Source organism: Engystomops pustulosus, chromosome 4 (assembly GCF_040894005.1).
Source record: "Engystomops pustulosus chromosome 4, aEngPut4.maternal, whole genome shotgun sequence".
NCBI classification, from domain to species: domain Eukaryota; kingdom Metazoa; phylum Chordata; class Amphibia; order Anura; family Leptodactylidae; genus Engystomops; species Engystomops pustulosus.
This window is the reverse complement of record NC_092414.1, coordinates 216119241-216133747: the sequence shown is the minus strand read 5'-3', so window position 1 is coordinate 216133747 and position 14507 is coordinate 216119241. Positions and strand designations below refer to the sequence as shown.

General features: G+C 48.6%; 1 protein-coding gene across 3 annotated transcripts in view; it reads left to right on the top strand.

Annotated features, from left to right (window-relative positions):
* CHD3 (chromodomain helicase DNA binding protein 3) overlaps nucleotides 1–11511 on the top strand; it is a 64917-nt gene extending 53406 nt beyond the window's left edge. For 2 of the 3 annotated variants that reach the window (XM_072149923.1, XM_072149922.1), the window contains exons 29-40: nucleotides 1286–1430; nucleotides 1502–1667; nucleotides 1758–1906; nucleotides 2814–2946; nucleotides 3212–3301; nucleotides 3419–3571; nucleotides 5132–5240; nucleotides 5521–5653; nucleotides 8707–8902; nucleotides 9368–9531; nucleotides 10731–10854; nucleotides 11152–11511. In XM_072149923.1, the coding sequence (XP_072006024.1) occupies nucleotides 1286–1430; nucleotides 1502–1667; nucleotides 1758–1906; nucleotides 2814–2946; nucleotides 3212–3301; nucleotides 3419–3571; nucleotides 5132–5240; nucleotides 5521–5653; nucleotides 8707–8902; nucleotides 9368–9531; nucleotides 10731–10854; nucleotides 11152–11252 (1663 nt within the window). In that variant the 3' untranslated portion in view covers nucleotides 11253–11511. The remainder of the gene's footprint in view (nucleotides 1–1285; nucleotides 1431–1501; nucleotides 1668–1757; nucleotides 1907–2813; nucleotides 2947–3211; nucleotides 3302–3418; nucleotides 3572–5131; nucleotides 5241–5520; nucleotides 5654–8706; nucleotides 8903–9367; nucleotides 9532–10730; nucleotides 10855–11151) is intronic. The other variant, XM_072149924.1, reaches the window with a different exon arrangement.
* The last annotated feature ends 2996 nt before the right edge of the window (nucleotides 11512–14507 follow it).

Here is a 14507-nt window from a genome sequence, read left to right as displayed (position 1 = left end):
GCTACACGTCTGTACTCGCTATATACATGTATATACACCGTACACCTCATACATACAGCTACACATCTGTACTCGCTATATACATGTATATACACTGTACACCTCATACATACAGCTACACGTCTGTACTCGCTATATACATGTATATACACCGTACACCTCATACATACAGCTACACGTCTGTACTCGCTATATACATGTATATACACCGTACACCTCATACATACAGCTACACATCTGTACTCGCTATATACATGTATATACACCGTACACCTCATACATACAGCTACACGTCTGTACTCGCTATATACATGTATATACACTGTACACCTCATACATACAGCTACACATCTGTACTCACTATATACATGTATATACACTGTACACCTCATACATACAGCTACACATCTGTACTCACTATATACATGTATATACACCGTACACCTCATACATACAGCTACACATCTGTACTCACTATATACATGTATATACACCGTACACCTCATACATACAGCTACACGTCTGTACTCGCTATATACATGTATATACACCGTACACCTCATACATACAGCTACACGTCTGTACTCGCTATATACATGTATATACACCGTACACCTCATACATACAGCTACACATCTGTACTCACTATATACATGTATATACACTGTACACCTCATACATACAGCTACACATCTGTACTCGCTATATACATGTATATACACCGTACACCTCATACATACAGCTACACGTCTGTCCTCACTATATACATGTATATACACCGTACACCTCATACATACAGCTACACGTCTGTACTCGCTATATACATGTATATACACTGTACACCTCATACATACAGCTACACGTCTGTACTCGCTATATACATGTATATACACTCCTTGCATGTGTAGCCGCTTTCCATGTGATGATGTCCTTACTCATCTGATGCCGCTCAGTAACATTCGGTCTGTTTCCTGGTGGTGGTGAATGAGCCCCTCGCCTCTTCCCTCGCACAGACCGACACCATTATCTGCACCGGGTGACACCGGGGGGAGCGGAGATGTGGCTTCACACCCGCAGCCCGGTGCAGGACACATATACCATCATGTCATGTCAGACTCTGAGCCGGTCAGGATGCTGTGGCATGTCTGATGGGAACATACTATACAATTCTAGCACAATATTGCAGTGTAATTCTATCCATGCCCAGCAGGGGGCAGGACTGTATCACGAATACTACACATGACACCTATAGAAGGTTATATATATCATTATATTCGTCTCCTAGAGCCTACGTGTCTCTCTTCATGAGACATCTATGTGAACCGGGCGCAGACGGCTCTGAGACCTTCGCCGATGGCGTCCCCCGAGAAGGGCTGTCCCGCCAGCAGGTGTTGACCCGTATCGGTGTCATGTCACTGGTGAAGAAGAAGGTAAGCTTATAAGATGGAAGTCCACAGCATTAGGATCCTGGTCACACACTCACCTCTGCATTTAATCTCAGGTGCAGGAGTTTGAACACATTAATGGGCGCTGGAGCATGCCGGAGCTGATGCCTGACCCCAGCCTGGACTCCAAGCTGTCATCCCGGGCCTCCTCACCCACTATAAAGACCAGCACCACTACACCGGAGCCAAGCCTCACCAACACACCCTGCACCTCTAAACCTGGTATGAAGGGGCCTCTAAGGAGAAGGGTGCCCCTCTCCCCGAGTACTGAGCCTCCTCGGGGGTGTAACACTTCTAATATTTGTACGGCAGCCACTCCAGCACCCAATGAACGAGCAGAAAATGGGGGAACCCCAGTGGATCGAGAGAGAGAAGATACAGAAAACAAAGAACAGAAAGAAAAAGATGTGAAGGGGACAGAGAAGAGAGAGATGGAAGGGGAGCAGACTGTCAGTGCACGGGTAAGAGCCACAATATAGGGCTAGGGATATTTAATGTGATACTCGGGGGAGGGTCTATCGAACACAGCAATGATAGTGATCTAAGAGGATGAACAGACCTCGCTCCAATAGTGATGGCATAGACTGCAATAATGGGATAGATGGACACACAATATGTGAGTAAGAGCCACAGTACAGGACTAAGAATGTGTAACCTGATCCTCGGGGTTGGGACTAGCAAACACAGTGCTGATGGAGGATGAAGAAACTTCCCTCCTGGAAAACATCAGATACTACCATAATGTGATAGATGAATGTGAAATGTGCAGGTAAGAGCCACAGTAAAGGACTAGGGATGTGTAACGTGATCCTCGGGGGAGGGACTAACAAATACAGCACTCATAGTGGTGGATGAACAGACCTCCCTCCAGGAGCACACTGCAGATACTACCATGTGATACATGGACACACAATATGTGAGTAAGAGCCACAGTACAGGACTAGGGATGTTTAACTTGATCCTCAGGGGAAGGACTGACAAATACACCACTGATAGTGGCGGATGAAGAGATTTACTTCCAGGATCACACAGCAGATCCGACCATAATGTGATAGATGGATGCACAATATGCGCGTTAAGAGCCACAGTACAGGATTAGGGATGTTTAATATGATCCTCAGGGGAGGTGCTAATGAACACAGCACTAGTGGTCTGAGAGGATAAAGAGACCTCCCTCCTGGAGCGTGTTGGCAGATTTTGCCGTAACTTGATAGATTGATGCACAATATGCCGGTAAGACCCACGGTACGGGATAAGGGATGTGTAGCATGATCCTTGGGAGGAGAGACTTACAAACACAGCGCCTCTTAGTGATCTACGAGGATGGACGGCATATACTGGCATTATACTACCATATTCGTTTTGTAGACCCCCACCCCTCAGGATACGGTGAGTCCTTCCTCCAACGTCGCTGCGGAGAAGAGCGATGAGAAACAGATGCCGGAAACATCGGAGCAGACCCAGGAGAGGCAGGAGACCCCCACAGTGGAGGATCGGAATGGTGTGTATATAGGGGACGTGTAAATGGGGAATAACTTGCTGATTGCTGAGCACCACAATGGGGATCCTGAGCCCCTGCATGAATGGAGCAGGAGGTGGAGCATGGATCTTGGGACTTCACGAACTGCCCATGGAACCTAGAGAATGGATGGAATAGCAGAGTGCATGCTTGGGCTGCCCATCCACCATTGATCACCATGTTATCATCTTGTGCGTTGGACTTAACCTTTGGGACATCCAATTAACGCGTCACTTCCATCCTTTAGCCCCTCCTCCCGAGAAACCACAAGACGCCGTGACGGAGAAGGATCTTACAGCTGAAAGACCGGACTCCGGACAGGGAGAGATGCCAAAGGGTGTGTCTTAAAGGAGCCTTGTGTTTGTACACACTCTGAGCCAGAGGCTGCACTACTGAGGGGCTCCGGCTCGGGCTTTGGGATGCCACATCTGGTGACCATTGCTTGATCTTTCAGGACCCGAAGACGGTAAATTTGAGAGGGAGACACTGAAAGAGCTGAAGGCCGGCAATCCGCGGGAAGAGACAAGGAACGGTAACGGGAGGAAGGAGGAGGGCCGCCCCGAGAGGCCTCGCTTCATGTTCAATATTGCGGATGGGGGCTTCACAGGTACCAGAGGGGGAGACACTTAGAGGGCGTGCAACCTACACAGTCTATTCATCTAATGCACCCAGAATCATTTGTATGTCGTTTTGTGTATGCAGCTCCCCTGCAGAGCATCATTACATATGTCATACACTATATACAGTCGCCTGCTGCGCCCTTACATCATCTCCTCCTGGTGCCCGTAGGTTAGGAAGTAATGCACACAGACAAGAATCCCAGTATTATGGTTTGTTTGTAGTCTGTAACCGTGGAGACGCGTGAGAACTGTCGACACAAAGTAGGAAGACAAGCAATTCTGGCCATCCAGTGCTATATAGTGTTGGGTATTGACTAATACTTTTATGTATGTTGGGTCCTCACACTGCTGTGTTCTGTGGTATCTGCAGAGAGACGGAGCGACCACAGAACACAGCAGTGTGAGGACACAACTACAATGCAATCCCTGAATATGAATCCATAATTCACAGTCCTGCTGCTACTGACATCGTACACAAGGGTCTGATTACACATCTCTCCAGGGACAATACATAACACTGGCTGCAGAGAGCACAGAGCACAGCAGTGTGAGGTCTGATTACAAATCTCTCCAGGGACTATACATAACACTGGCTGCAGAGAGCACAGAGCACAGCAGTGTGAGGTCTGATTACACATCTCTCCAAATACAATACATAACACTGGCTGCAGAGAGCACAGAGCACAGCAGTGTGAGGTCTGATTACACATCTCTTCAGGGACAATACATAACACTGGCTGCAGAGAGCACAGAGCACAGCAGTGTGAGGTCTGATTACACATCTCTCCAGGGACAATACATAACACTGGCTGCAGAGAGCACAGAGCACAGCAGTGTGAGGTCTGATTACACATCTCTCCAGGGACAATACATAACACTGGCTGCAGAGAGCACAGAGCACAGCAGTGTGAGGTCTGATCACACATCTCTCCAGGGACAATACATAACACTGGCTGCAGAGAGCACAGAGCACAGCAGTGTGAGGTCTGATCACACATCTCTCCAGGGACAATACATAACACTGGCTGCAGAGAGCACAGAGCACAGCAGTGTGAGGTCTGATTACACATCTCTCCAGGGACAGTACATAACACTGGCTGCAGAGAGCACAGAGCACAGCAGTGTGAGGTCTGATTACACATCTCTCCAGGGACAATACATAACACTGGCTGCAGAGAGCCTAGAGCACAGCAGTGCGAGCTTTGATTACACATCTCTTCAGGGACAATACATAACACTGGCTGCAGAGAGCACAGAGCACAGCAGTGTGAGGTCTGATTACACATCTCTCCAGGGACAATACATAACACTGTCTGCAGAGAGCACAGAGCACAGCAGTGTGAGGACACACCTGCATTGCAATCCTTGAGTAAGAAATCCATGTATCACAGACCTGCTGTTACTAAGATCTTACACAAAGGTCTGATTACACATCTCTCCAGGGACAATACATAACTCTGGCTGCAGACTGCATGGTGACGCCTGCTGACGAGATCCCTTTAAATTAAAAGGAGAAGTGTAATGAACATGTTTTCTGTTTCTCACAGAACTTCACACCTTGTGGCAGAACGAGGAGCGGGCAGCCATCTGCTCGGGCAGGCTGAACGAGATCTGGCACCGCCGCCAGGATTACTGGCTCCTGGCCGGGGTTGTGATGTATCCTTCACCACAATGTAATAAAACCGGGGCAATTATATAATACATATTCCCAGAACTAGTGCTGACTATAGATGACTAGTGCAGGGAATACGGCCTACCCGTACGGCTATGCTCAGACCGGGTGAGAGAATAGCAACGCAAGAAAGTGTTATCATGGGAACATGGATGGAGAAAATCTATTGGACTGGAAGTTCTCTCTTAATTCTTTGTCGTCTTTTAAGCCATGGTCATATGTAAAACCAAAACAATAAAAAAAACTTCCTTAACCCTTGCTCAGCCATGGCTATGCCCGATGGCAGGACCTCCAGAACGACCCTCCCTATGCCATTATTAATGAACCGTTCAAATCCGAAACCAACAAAGGGAACTTCTTGGAAATGAAGAACAAGTTCCTGGCCAGACGCTTTAAGGTACGAGCTAGGAGGTGTCCACCATGGGGCAGGTGCTCATTAGACCAACTGGATGGCCTCCAGGAACAAAGTGCATCTTGCACAACTCTGTGGAGGCCACCAAGGTCAAAGGGCGTCTCACAGACCTTTCTGGTGGCCTCCAGGGACAGAGTGCTTCTTACAGACCTTTCTGGTGGCCTCCAGGGACAGAGTGCGTCTCACAGACCTTTCTGGTGGCCTCCAGGGACAGAGTGCTTCTTACAGACCTTTCTGGTGGCCTCCAGGGACAGAGTGCGTCTCACAGACCTTTCTGGTGGCCTCCAGGGACAGAGTGCTTCTTACAGACCTTTCTGGTGGCCTCCAGGGACAGAGTGCAACTCACAGACCTTTCTGGTGGCCTCCAGGGACAGAGTGCATCTTACAGACCTTTCTGGTGGGCTCCAGGGACAAAGTGCGTCTCACAGACCTTTCTGGTGGCCTCCAGGGACAGAGTGCATCTTACAGACCTTTCTGGTGGGCTCCAGGGACAAAGTGCGTCTCACAGACCTTTCTGGTGGGCTCCAGGGACAAAGTGCGTCTCGCAGACCTTTCTGGTGGCCTCCAGGGACAGAGTGCGTCTCGCAGACCTTTCTGGTGGCCTCCAAGGACAGAGTGCCTCTTACAGACCTTTCTGGTGGCCTCCAGGGACAGAGTGCATCTTACAGACCTTTCTGGTGGCCTCCAGGGACAGAGTGCATCTTACAGACCTTTCTGGTGGCCTCCAGGGACAGAGTGCATCTTACAGACCTTTCTGGTGGCCTCCAGGGACAGAGTGCGTCTCGCAGACCTTTCTGGTGGCCTCCAGGGACAAAGTGCATCTTACAGACCTTTCTGGTGGCCTCCAGGGACAGAGTGCATCTTACAGACCTTTCTGGTGGCCTCCAGGGACAAAGTGCATCTTACAGACCTTTCTGGTGGCCTCCAGGGACAGAGTGCGTCTCGCAGATCTTTCTGGTGGCCTCCAGGGACAGAGTGCGTCTCACAGACCTTTCTGGTGGCCTCCAGGGACAGAGTGCTTCTCACAGACCTTTCTGGTGGCCTCCAGGGACAGAGTGCGTCTCACAGACCTTTCTGGTGGCCTCCAGGGACAGAGTGCATCTTACAGACCTTTCTGGTGGCCTCCAGGGACAGAGTGCATCTTACAGACCTTTCTGGTGGGCTCCAGGGACAAAGTGCGTCTCACAGACCTTTCTGGTGGCCTCCAGGGACAGAGTGCATCTTACAGACCTTTCTGGTGGGCTCCAGGGACAAAGTGCGTCTCACAGACCTTTCTGGTGGCCTCCAGGGACAGAGTGCATCTTACAGACCTTTCTGGTGGGCTCCAGGGACAAAGTGCGTCTCACAGACCTTTCTGGTGGGCTCCAGGGACAAAGTGCGTCTCACAGACCTTTCTGGTGGCCTCCAGGGACAGAGTGCATCTTGCAGACCTTTCTGGTGGGCTCCAGGGACAAAGTGCGTCTCACAGACCTTTCTGGTGGGCTCCAGGGACAAAGTGCGTCTCACAGACCTTTCTGGTGGCCTCCAGGGACAGAGTGCATCTTGCAGACCTTTCTGGTGGGCTCCAGGGACAAAGTGCGTCTCACAGACCTTTCTGGTGGCCTCCAGGGACAAAGTGCGTCTCGCAGACCTTTCTGGTGGCCTCCAGGGACAAAGTGCATCTTGCAGTCATTTCTGGTGGCCTCCAGGGACAAAGTGGAAGTGCAAAGTACAAGTTAGTATCCATTAAAATAAATGTAGTAACCTACGCGTTTCGGACATCATACATCAGGGTTTAACTTACACGTTTACGGAAGCTCATATAAATGCCTGAAAGGAAGGACCCAATGCGTGAGAAGGGGACAGAACCCATAAACCTCGGAATCGGGACGTATATTGGATTTTGCTGTTAGATCCTGAAGGTTTTAGCAACCGCAATGATACAATGTATTTATACTGAGATATTGTTATAATGTACACACTTGGAGGTTTCCGAGAAGAATTGGGTCCTTCCTTTCAGGCATTTATATGAGCTTCCGTAAACGTGTAAGTTCAACCATGACTAAGGACGCCAATGTATGATGTCCGAAACGCGTAGGTTACTACATTTCTTTTAATGGATACCAACTTGTACTCTGCACGTTATATTCCTTTGTCTCCAAAGAATATGAGATAAATAATGAAATCAAATTACTTTATTTTTCATACTACAAGGGCTTGATCCATCACCATTTTTTGCATAATTTTAAGGTCGCATCGCTGAATTTTTCTGGTGCACCAGATACATTTTCTGGCTTCTGGACTAGGCCATACCTCCGTTTCCAAATTCGACCCCTCTTTTTGGACAAGTTGGAAAATTGTCTGAAAATGGTATAAGACCAGTAGTTAATGTGGCGCTCTAGTGACCAGCAGGGACAGAGTGCGTCACACAGACCTTTCGGGTGGCCTCCAGGGACACACTGGGTCTCGCAGACCTTTCGGGTGGCCTCCAGGGACACAATGGGTCTCACAGACCTTTCGGGTGGCCTCCAGGGACACACTGGGTCTCGCAGACCTTTCGGGTGGCCTCCAGGGACACACTGGGTCTCGCAGACCTTTCGGGTGGCCTCCAGGGACACAATGGGTCTCGCAGACCTTTCGGGTGGCCTCCAGGGACACAATGGGTCTCGCAGACCTTTCGGGTGGCCTCCAGGGACACACTGGGTCTCGCAGACCTTTCGGGTGGCCTCCAGGGACACACTGGGTCTCGCAGACCTTTCAGGTGGCCTCCAGGGACACACTGGGTCTCGCAGACCTTTCGGGTGGCCTCCAGGGACACAATGGGTCTCGCAGACCTTTCGGGTGGCCTCCAGGAACAAAGTGCATCTTACAGACCTTTCTGGTGGCCTCCATGTAGAGACATGTCACAGTATTTATGTTTTTCCATAATCTTGGGGATACGTGTTGAGACATTGGGGGTCCATTTTATGGGACAGCCATCGGAACAGCCCAGAACTAATCCAAATTTTTAGCTGTTTCCTTTGAGAAAATTTAAGCCACACCCCTCGCTCTTTTCACAGCTTCTGGAACAAGCGCTGGTGATTGAGGAGCAGCTACGCCGCGCCGCTTATCTGAACATGACACAGGACCCGTCCCATCCGGCTATGGCCCTAAACGCCCGCTTCTCCGAGGTGGAGTGCCTGGCGGAGAGCCACCAACACCTGTCCAAAGAGTCCCTGGCAGGGAACAAGCCGGCCAATGCCGTCCTCCATAAAGGTAACCGGGACATGGGAGGTGGAGAGAGGAAAGGAGAGAAGGAAGAGAGGAGCCGGGTGGTGGTGGTGGTGGGGGGCGCGGGACCCATGGACACATTGCATCCTCTATAGGCCTGTAATGAGTACGCGGCATCAGAGGGGTCACATCATCCAGCAAGCTCTTCCTGTTTGCCTGCCCTGTGCCTTCTTCTGAATGGGAGAGTCTTGTGGAGAGCGTGATCTGTCTATACACATGGGATTGAAGCAAAGGGCTGGTGAAGACATGAAACCATCATAGACCAGTGATCTCCTGACCTGTGGCTCTCCAGAGGCTAAGGAACTACAAATCCCAGCACACACAGCACCTGATTGCTATCATGCTGTGAGTTGTAGTTCTCCAGCAGATGTAGGTTCAGAGGCGGGAGAGGCTGAGGGAGGGTGCGGGGTTGTAGTGTGGTACCAGTGTCTGAGCTCTCCCTCTATTCAGTGTTGAACCAGCTGGAGGAGCTGTTGAGCGATATGAAGGCGGATGTAACGCGCCTGCCTGCCTCCCTCGCCCGCATCCCACCCATCGCGGCCAGACTGCAGATGTCCGAGCGCAGTATCCTGAGCCGACTCGCGAGCAAAGGGAGCGAGAGCACAGCTCCTCCGGTGAGAGACCAGGGTTATATGTTCACCGTGACTGCACCACCAGCAGAATAGTGAGTGCAGCTCTGGAGTATAATACAGGATGTAACTCAGGATCAGTACAGGATAAATAATGTCATGTATGTACACAGTGACTGCACCAGCAGCAGAATAGTGAGTGCAGCTCTGGGGTATAATACAGGATGTAACTCAGGATCAGTACAGGATAAGTAATGTCATGTATGTACACAGTGACTGCACCAGCAGCAGAATAGTGAGTGCAGCTCTGGAGTATAATACAGGATGTAACTCAGGATCAGTACAGGATAAGTAATGTCATGTATGTACACAGTGACTGCACCAGCAGCAGAATAGTGAGTGCAGCTCTGGGGTATAATACAGGATGTAACTCAGGATCAGTACAGGATAAGTAATGTCATGTATGTACACAGTGACTGCACCAGCAGCAGAATAGTGAGTGCAGCTCTGGAGTATAATACAGGATGTAACTCAGGATCAGTACAGGATAAGTAATGTCGTGTATGTACACAGTGACTGCACCAGCAGCAGAATAGTGAGTGCAGCTCTGGGGTATAATACAGGATGTAACTCAGGATCAGTACAGGATAAGTAATGTCATGTATGTACACAGTGACTGCACTAGCAGCAGAATAGTGAGTGCAGCTCTGGAGTATAATACAGGATGTAACTCAGGATCAGTACAGGATAAGTAATGTCATGTATGTACACAGTGACTGCACCAGCAGCAGAATAGTGAGTGCAGCTCTGGGGTATAATACAGGATGTAACTCAGGATCAGTACAGGATAAGTAATGTCATGTATGTACACAGTGACTGCACCAGCAGCAGAATAGTGAGTGCAGCTCTGGAGTATAATACAGGATGTAACTCAGGATCAGTACAGGATAAGTAATGTCATGTATGTACAGTGACTGCACCAGCAGCAGAATAGTGAGTGCAGCTCTGGGGTATAATACAGGATGTAACTCAGGATCAGTACAGGATAAGTAATGTCATGTATGTACACAGTGACTGCACCAGCAGCAGAATAGTGAGTGCAGCTCTGGGGTATAACACAGGATGTAACTCTGGGTATAAGTTTCCCTTTAGGGGCATTAGTCCTATATTATAGGAGACCTGTAGGGTCAGGATATTATCGGTGTTTATGAAACAATCAGAATGAATTCTCTCTGCCCTCTCAGGTCTTCCCCCCTGGTCCTTACACTACGCCTCCTCTCTTCGGGGGGCATTTTCCAAGCAACCCACCCACCGCACCACATACTGGGGCAAATTATAATCAAATGCCCCTGGGGTCGTTCTTGTCAGGTAAGAAGACTGTGATCTTCATTCTCTCCTTTCAGTCTCTTCTCTTCTCTCCATTTCCATCCTTCTACTACGTCTGGTATGTTGTCACCTACATAAAAGACGTCTTGTCTTTACTATTACATAGTTGTTGTTGTGGCCATTGGATGTGAGATTCCATGTTGTCTGTGACTAATCACGTGATCGCTGGGGGTTATATTATAAACCTATACCCAGGATAGCCTGGACATTGAGGTTGTAAATACCTCGATTCCTCCAGCTCTGGAGGTTTGATCTGTATTCTCACTTCTACATCTCCAGCTTCTAATGGTCCTCCGATACTGGTAAAGAAAGAGCGGGAGATGGATCTAATGGAACGGAAAGACGGCCGATCCGGTGAGGTGATCTGTATCGATGACTGACCGCTTCCCCTCCCTGCCTGGTGTTTGCTATTGAATGGGAAAGCCTTGTGCCACTCCGAGGGGAAGCAGTGACAGATATGACCGGCCGGGAATGAGGTCTCCACTCCGCTGCTGCCGTAGGGTGGTTGCCCATGTGTCCACCACGGCCCGGGAAAGTATGAAGCCTTCAGCGAAATCCTTTCTCGACTCTGTGGGTTTACATGGACGATGTGAGCAAATGGGTTTCGGAGCACCCCCCACCCCCCCGAGGGGTCACCCCCCCGAGGGGTCACCCCAAAAAAAGCAAAAAAAATGAGCACTTCAAGCCTCTGGTCAGTCTCTCTGGCCCTGTGTCCTCTTGCCAATGTCCTCTGTTTTTTTTCGCTACTATTGTATACCATGTATATATCCAAACATACACACATTGCTTTCAGTATACCTCTGCCTGGCCTCGCAACGCCACATGTGGTTGTTTTTATTTCATGGTCCGCTTTTGTCTCCTGATGTACATATAAATTATACTTTTTATTTCAGCCCGTGAGCGTACACAGGGTGTTTTTTTTTAAATTTTTGTTTCCTCTTGGACATGTATGTGCATCGTGTGTGTACAGGGACAATATAGAATAGTTTTTCAACACCCAAAAACATTGACAGTGTTGCAGGTAACCTTAGTGTGTGTCATCTAACGGGTAGTAATGAGCAGACTCGATGGTTGGGTTTTACTTTCGGGTTCGGTAGCCTGACTCGGACTGGTGGCCTCAATTTGCCGGAACGGCTGTTAAACCACCAATTCGGCAATATGTCCATGTCAGGTGGCCGAACCCAACCATTGGGACCGCTCATGTCCACTGGTTAGTTCCTAAGGGCTTTGTCTAAGTGGTCTCCTTGGTTTCCACTCTTTAATCCCTGTGCCTAATTGTGAGGACACCTCCAAGTGGTCCTGCTGTAGGTAATTGATGGCTTAAGGTGGTGAAGCACAAATGGTTCAGGCAAGGTAAGTTTGGTTATAGTGAGGGCTATCCCCATGTTTTGTGAACAGGCAGTCACTTGAGACTTGTCAATGGAGTTCAGCAGGACAATGTAGAAAACGGTATGAAGTCGGGTACACTACTGCTCAAAAGCTTGGGGTCACTTAGAAATTTCCTTATTTTTGAAAGAAAAGTGCATTTCTTTTCAATGACGCCAACATGAAATGAATCGTAAATACCCTCTGTACGTTGCTAATCTGGTAAATTACTCTTCTAGCTCCAAACGTCTGGTTTTTAGTGCAATATCTATATAGGTGCATATAGGCCCCGACAAGAGGCTAATGGATGTTTAGAAAACGCTTGGAAACCCTTGTTCAAGTATGCTAGAACAGCTGAAAAAAGTTTGGCTGATTAGAGAAGCCATAAAACTGACCTTCCTTTAAGCTGGTTGAGAATCTGGAGCATCACATTGCTTTGTTCGATGAAACTCTCACAATGACCAGAAAAAAAGAACTTTCATGTGAAACTCGACAATCTATTCATGCTCTTAAAAATGAAGGCCATTCCATTCATTACATAGCCCCCACCAAACGCCAGTGTCACCCTCTACAGTGAAGAGGCGACTCCAGGATGCGGCCTTCCGGGCAGAGTGGCAAAGAAAAAGCCATATCTGAGACTGGCTAATAAAAAGAAAAGATTAATATGGGCAAAAGAACAGACATCGGACAAAGGAAGACTGGAAAAAAGTGTTATGGACAGACAAATCTGTTTGAGGTGTTTGGATCACAGAGAAGAACATTTGTGAGACGCAGAACAACTGAAAAGATGCTGGAAGATGCCATCAGTCACATGGCTGGGGTCGTGTGATGGCGGAGGTCGTGTTATGGGGGGGTCGTGTGATGGCGGGGGTCGTGTGATGGCGGGGGTCGTGTGATGGCGGGGGTCGTGTGATGGCGGGGGTCGTGTGATGGCGGGGGTCGTGTGATGGTCTGGGGGTAAAGGAGGAGATTTGTACAAGGTCAATAGGGATTTAGAATAAGGAAGGCTGTCGCTCCATTTTGCAGCACCATGCCAGACCCTGTGGACAGCTCTTGATTGGAGCCAATTTCATCCTACAACAGGTCAATGACCCAAATCGCCTCCAAATTCTGCAGGAACTATTTAGGGAAGAAGAGGCAGCTGGTATCTACCTGTGATGGAGCGGCTGCCCAGTCACCAGATCTCACCCCCATTGAGCTGTTGTGAGGCAGCTTGACAATGTGGTACGCAAAAAGTGGTCATCAAGCCGATCCAACTTGTGGGAGGGGCTTTTAGAAGCAATGGGGAAAAATGTCTCCAGATTACCTCAGCAAATTAACATCTAGAGGCCAAAGGTCTACAATGGTGGACCTGCAGCAAAGGAGCATTGTGTGATGAAAGCTAGGTTTGAACTATGAGTTTTCATGTAAAACACAAAATTGTCTGGGTGACCCCAAACTTTTTATCATTAGTGTATGTGGAACTTCTACTATAGGGACCTACAATACTCAGGAGGGTGTGCTAAGTATGGGGCAAGGATTGGCTGGGAACAGAGTAATGAGTGTATAGTGTCCTTTAAAGAAATAGTAAAGGTGGACCCACGCACCCTGGAGATAAAGAAGCAGTGTGGTCAACTGTGAGGTGGGTGACGTGGCTGATCCATGAGAAGGATAAGCAGCCATAAACCAGCATTACCTCAAGGAATGTCTAAGAACCAGGACATTAGGCTAAAGCAAGGGAAACCAAAACAAAACCATGCAAGTCAAACCTCAGCGGGAGCCATGCTTTCAGTATTTTTGGAAATTTGACTATTAATTTCCCGTGGTGGCCTCTTAGTGAAGCGTTGTAGTCCTTATCTTATATAACCTACAACATTGTGTCCACTAGTCTGATGTTTAAGGACTTGTCTTCCAGCGGTTGAAATTGGAAAAGTTTTAATGGCCCGATCTCCGTTCTGAGGAACTAGTGCCAGAAACCTACAATAATGGTTCCCTGGCTGAACCAATTCGGCAGATGGCTGTTGGACTAACAATGTGCTTGAGGAGGTTTGAGTGGTCATACGCTTGGACGTTTTGGACATTCGAATTATGGCTGTAATATGTGTCTTTTGGGTTTCACCACCACACACCTCTGTGTCCCAGCAAATATGGAGACCATGTGTGACGGTATATAGATCCTTAGGAAATCTGCCCTACCAGATACAGTACGTGGAGCTGTAAAGGCATTGATCTACCCTTTCGGAGAGTTTAGATGGTGGCAAATAATGTTCCTACCAATCCCTGTAGACTTG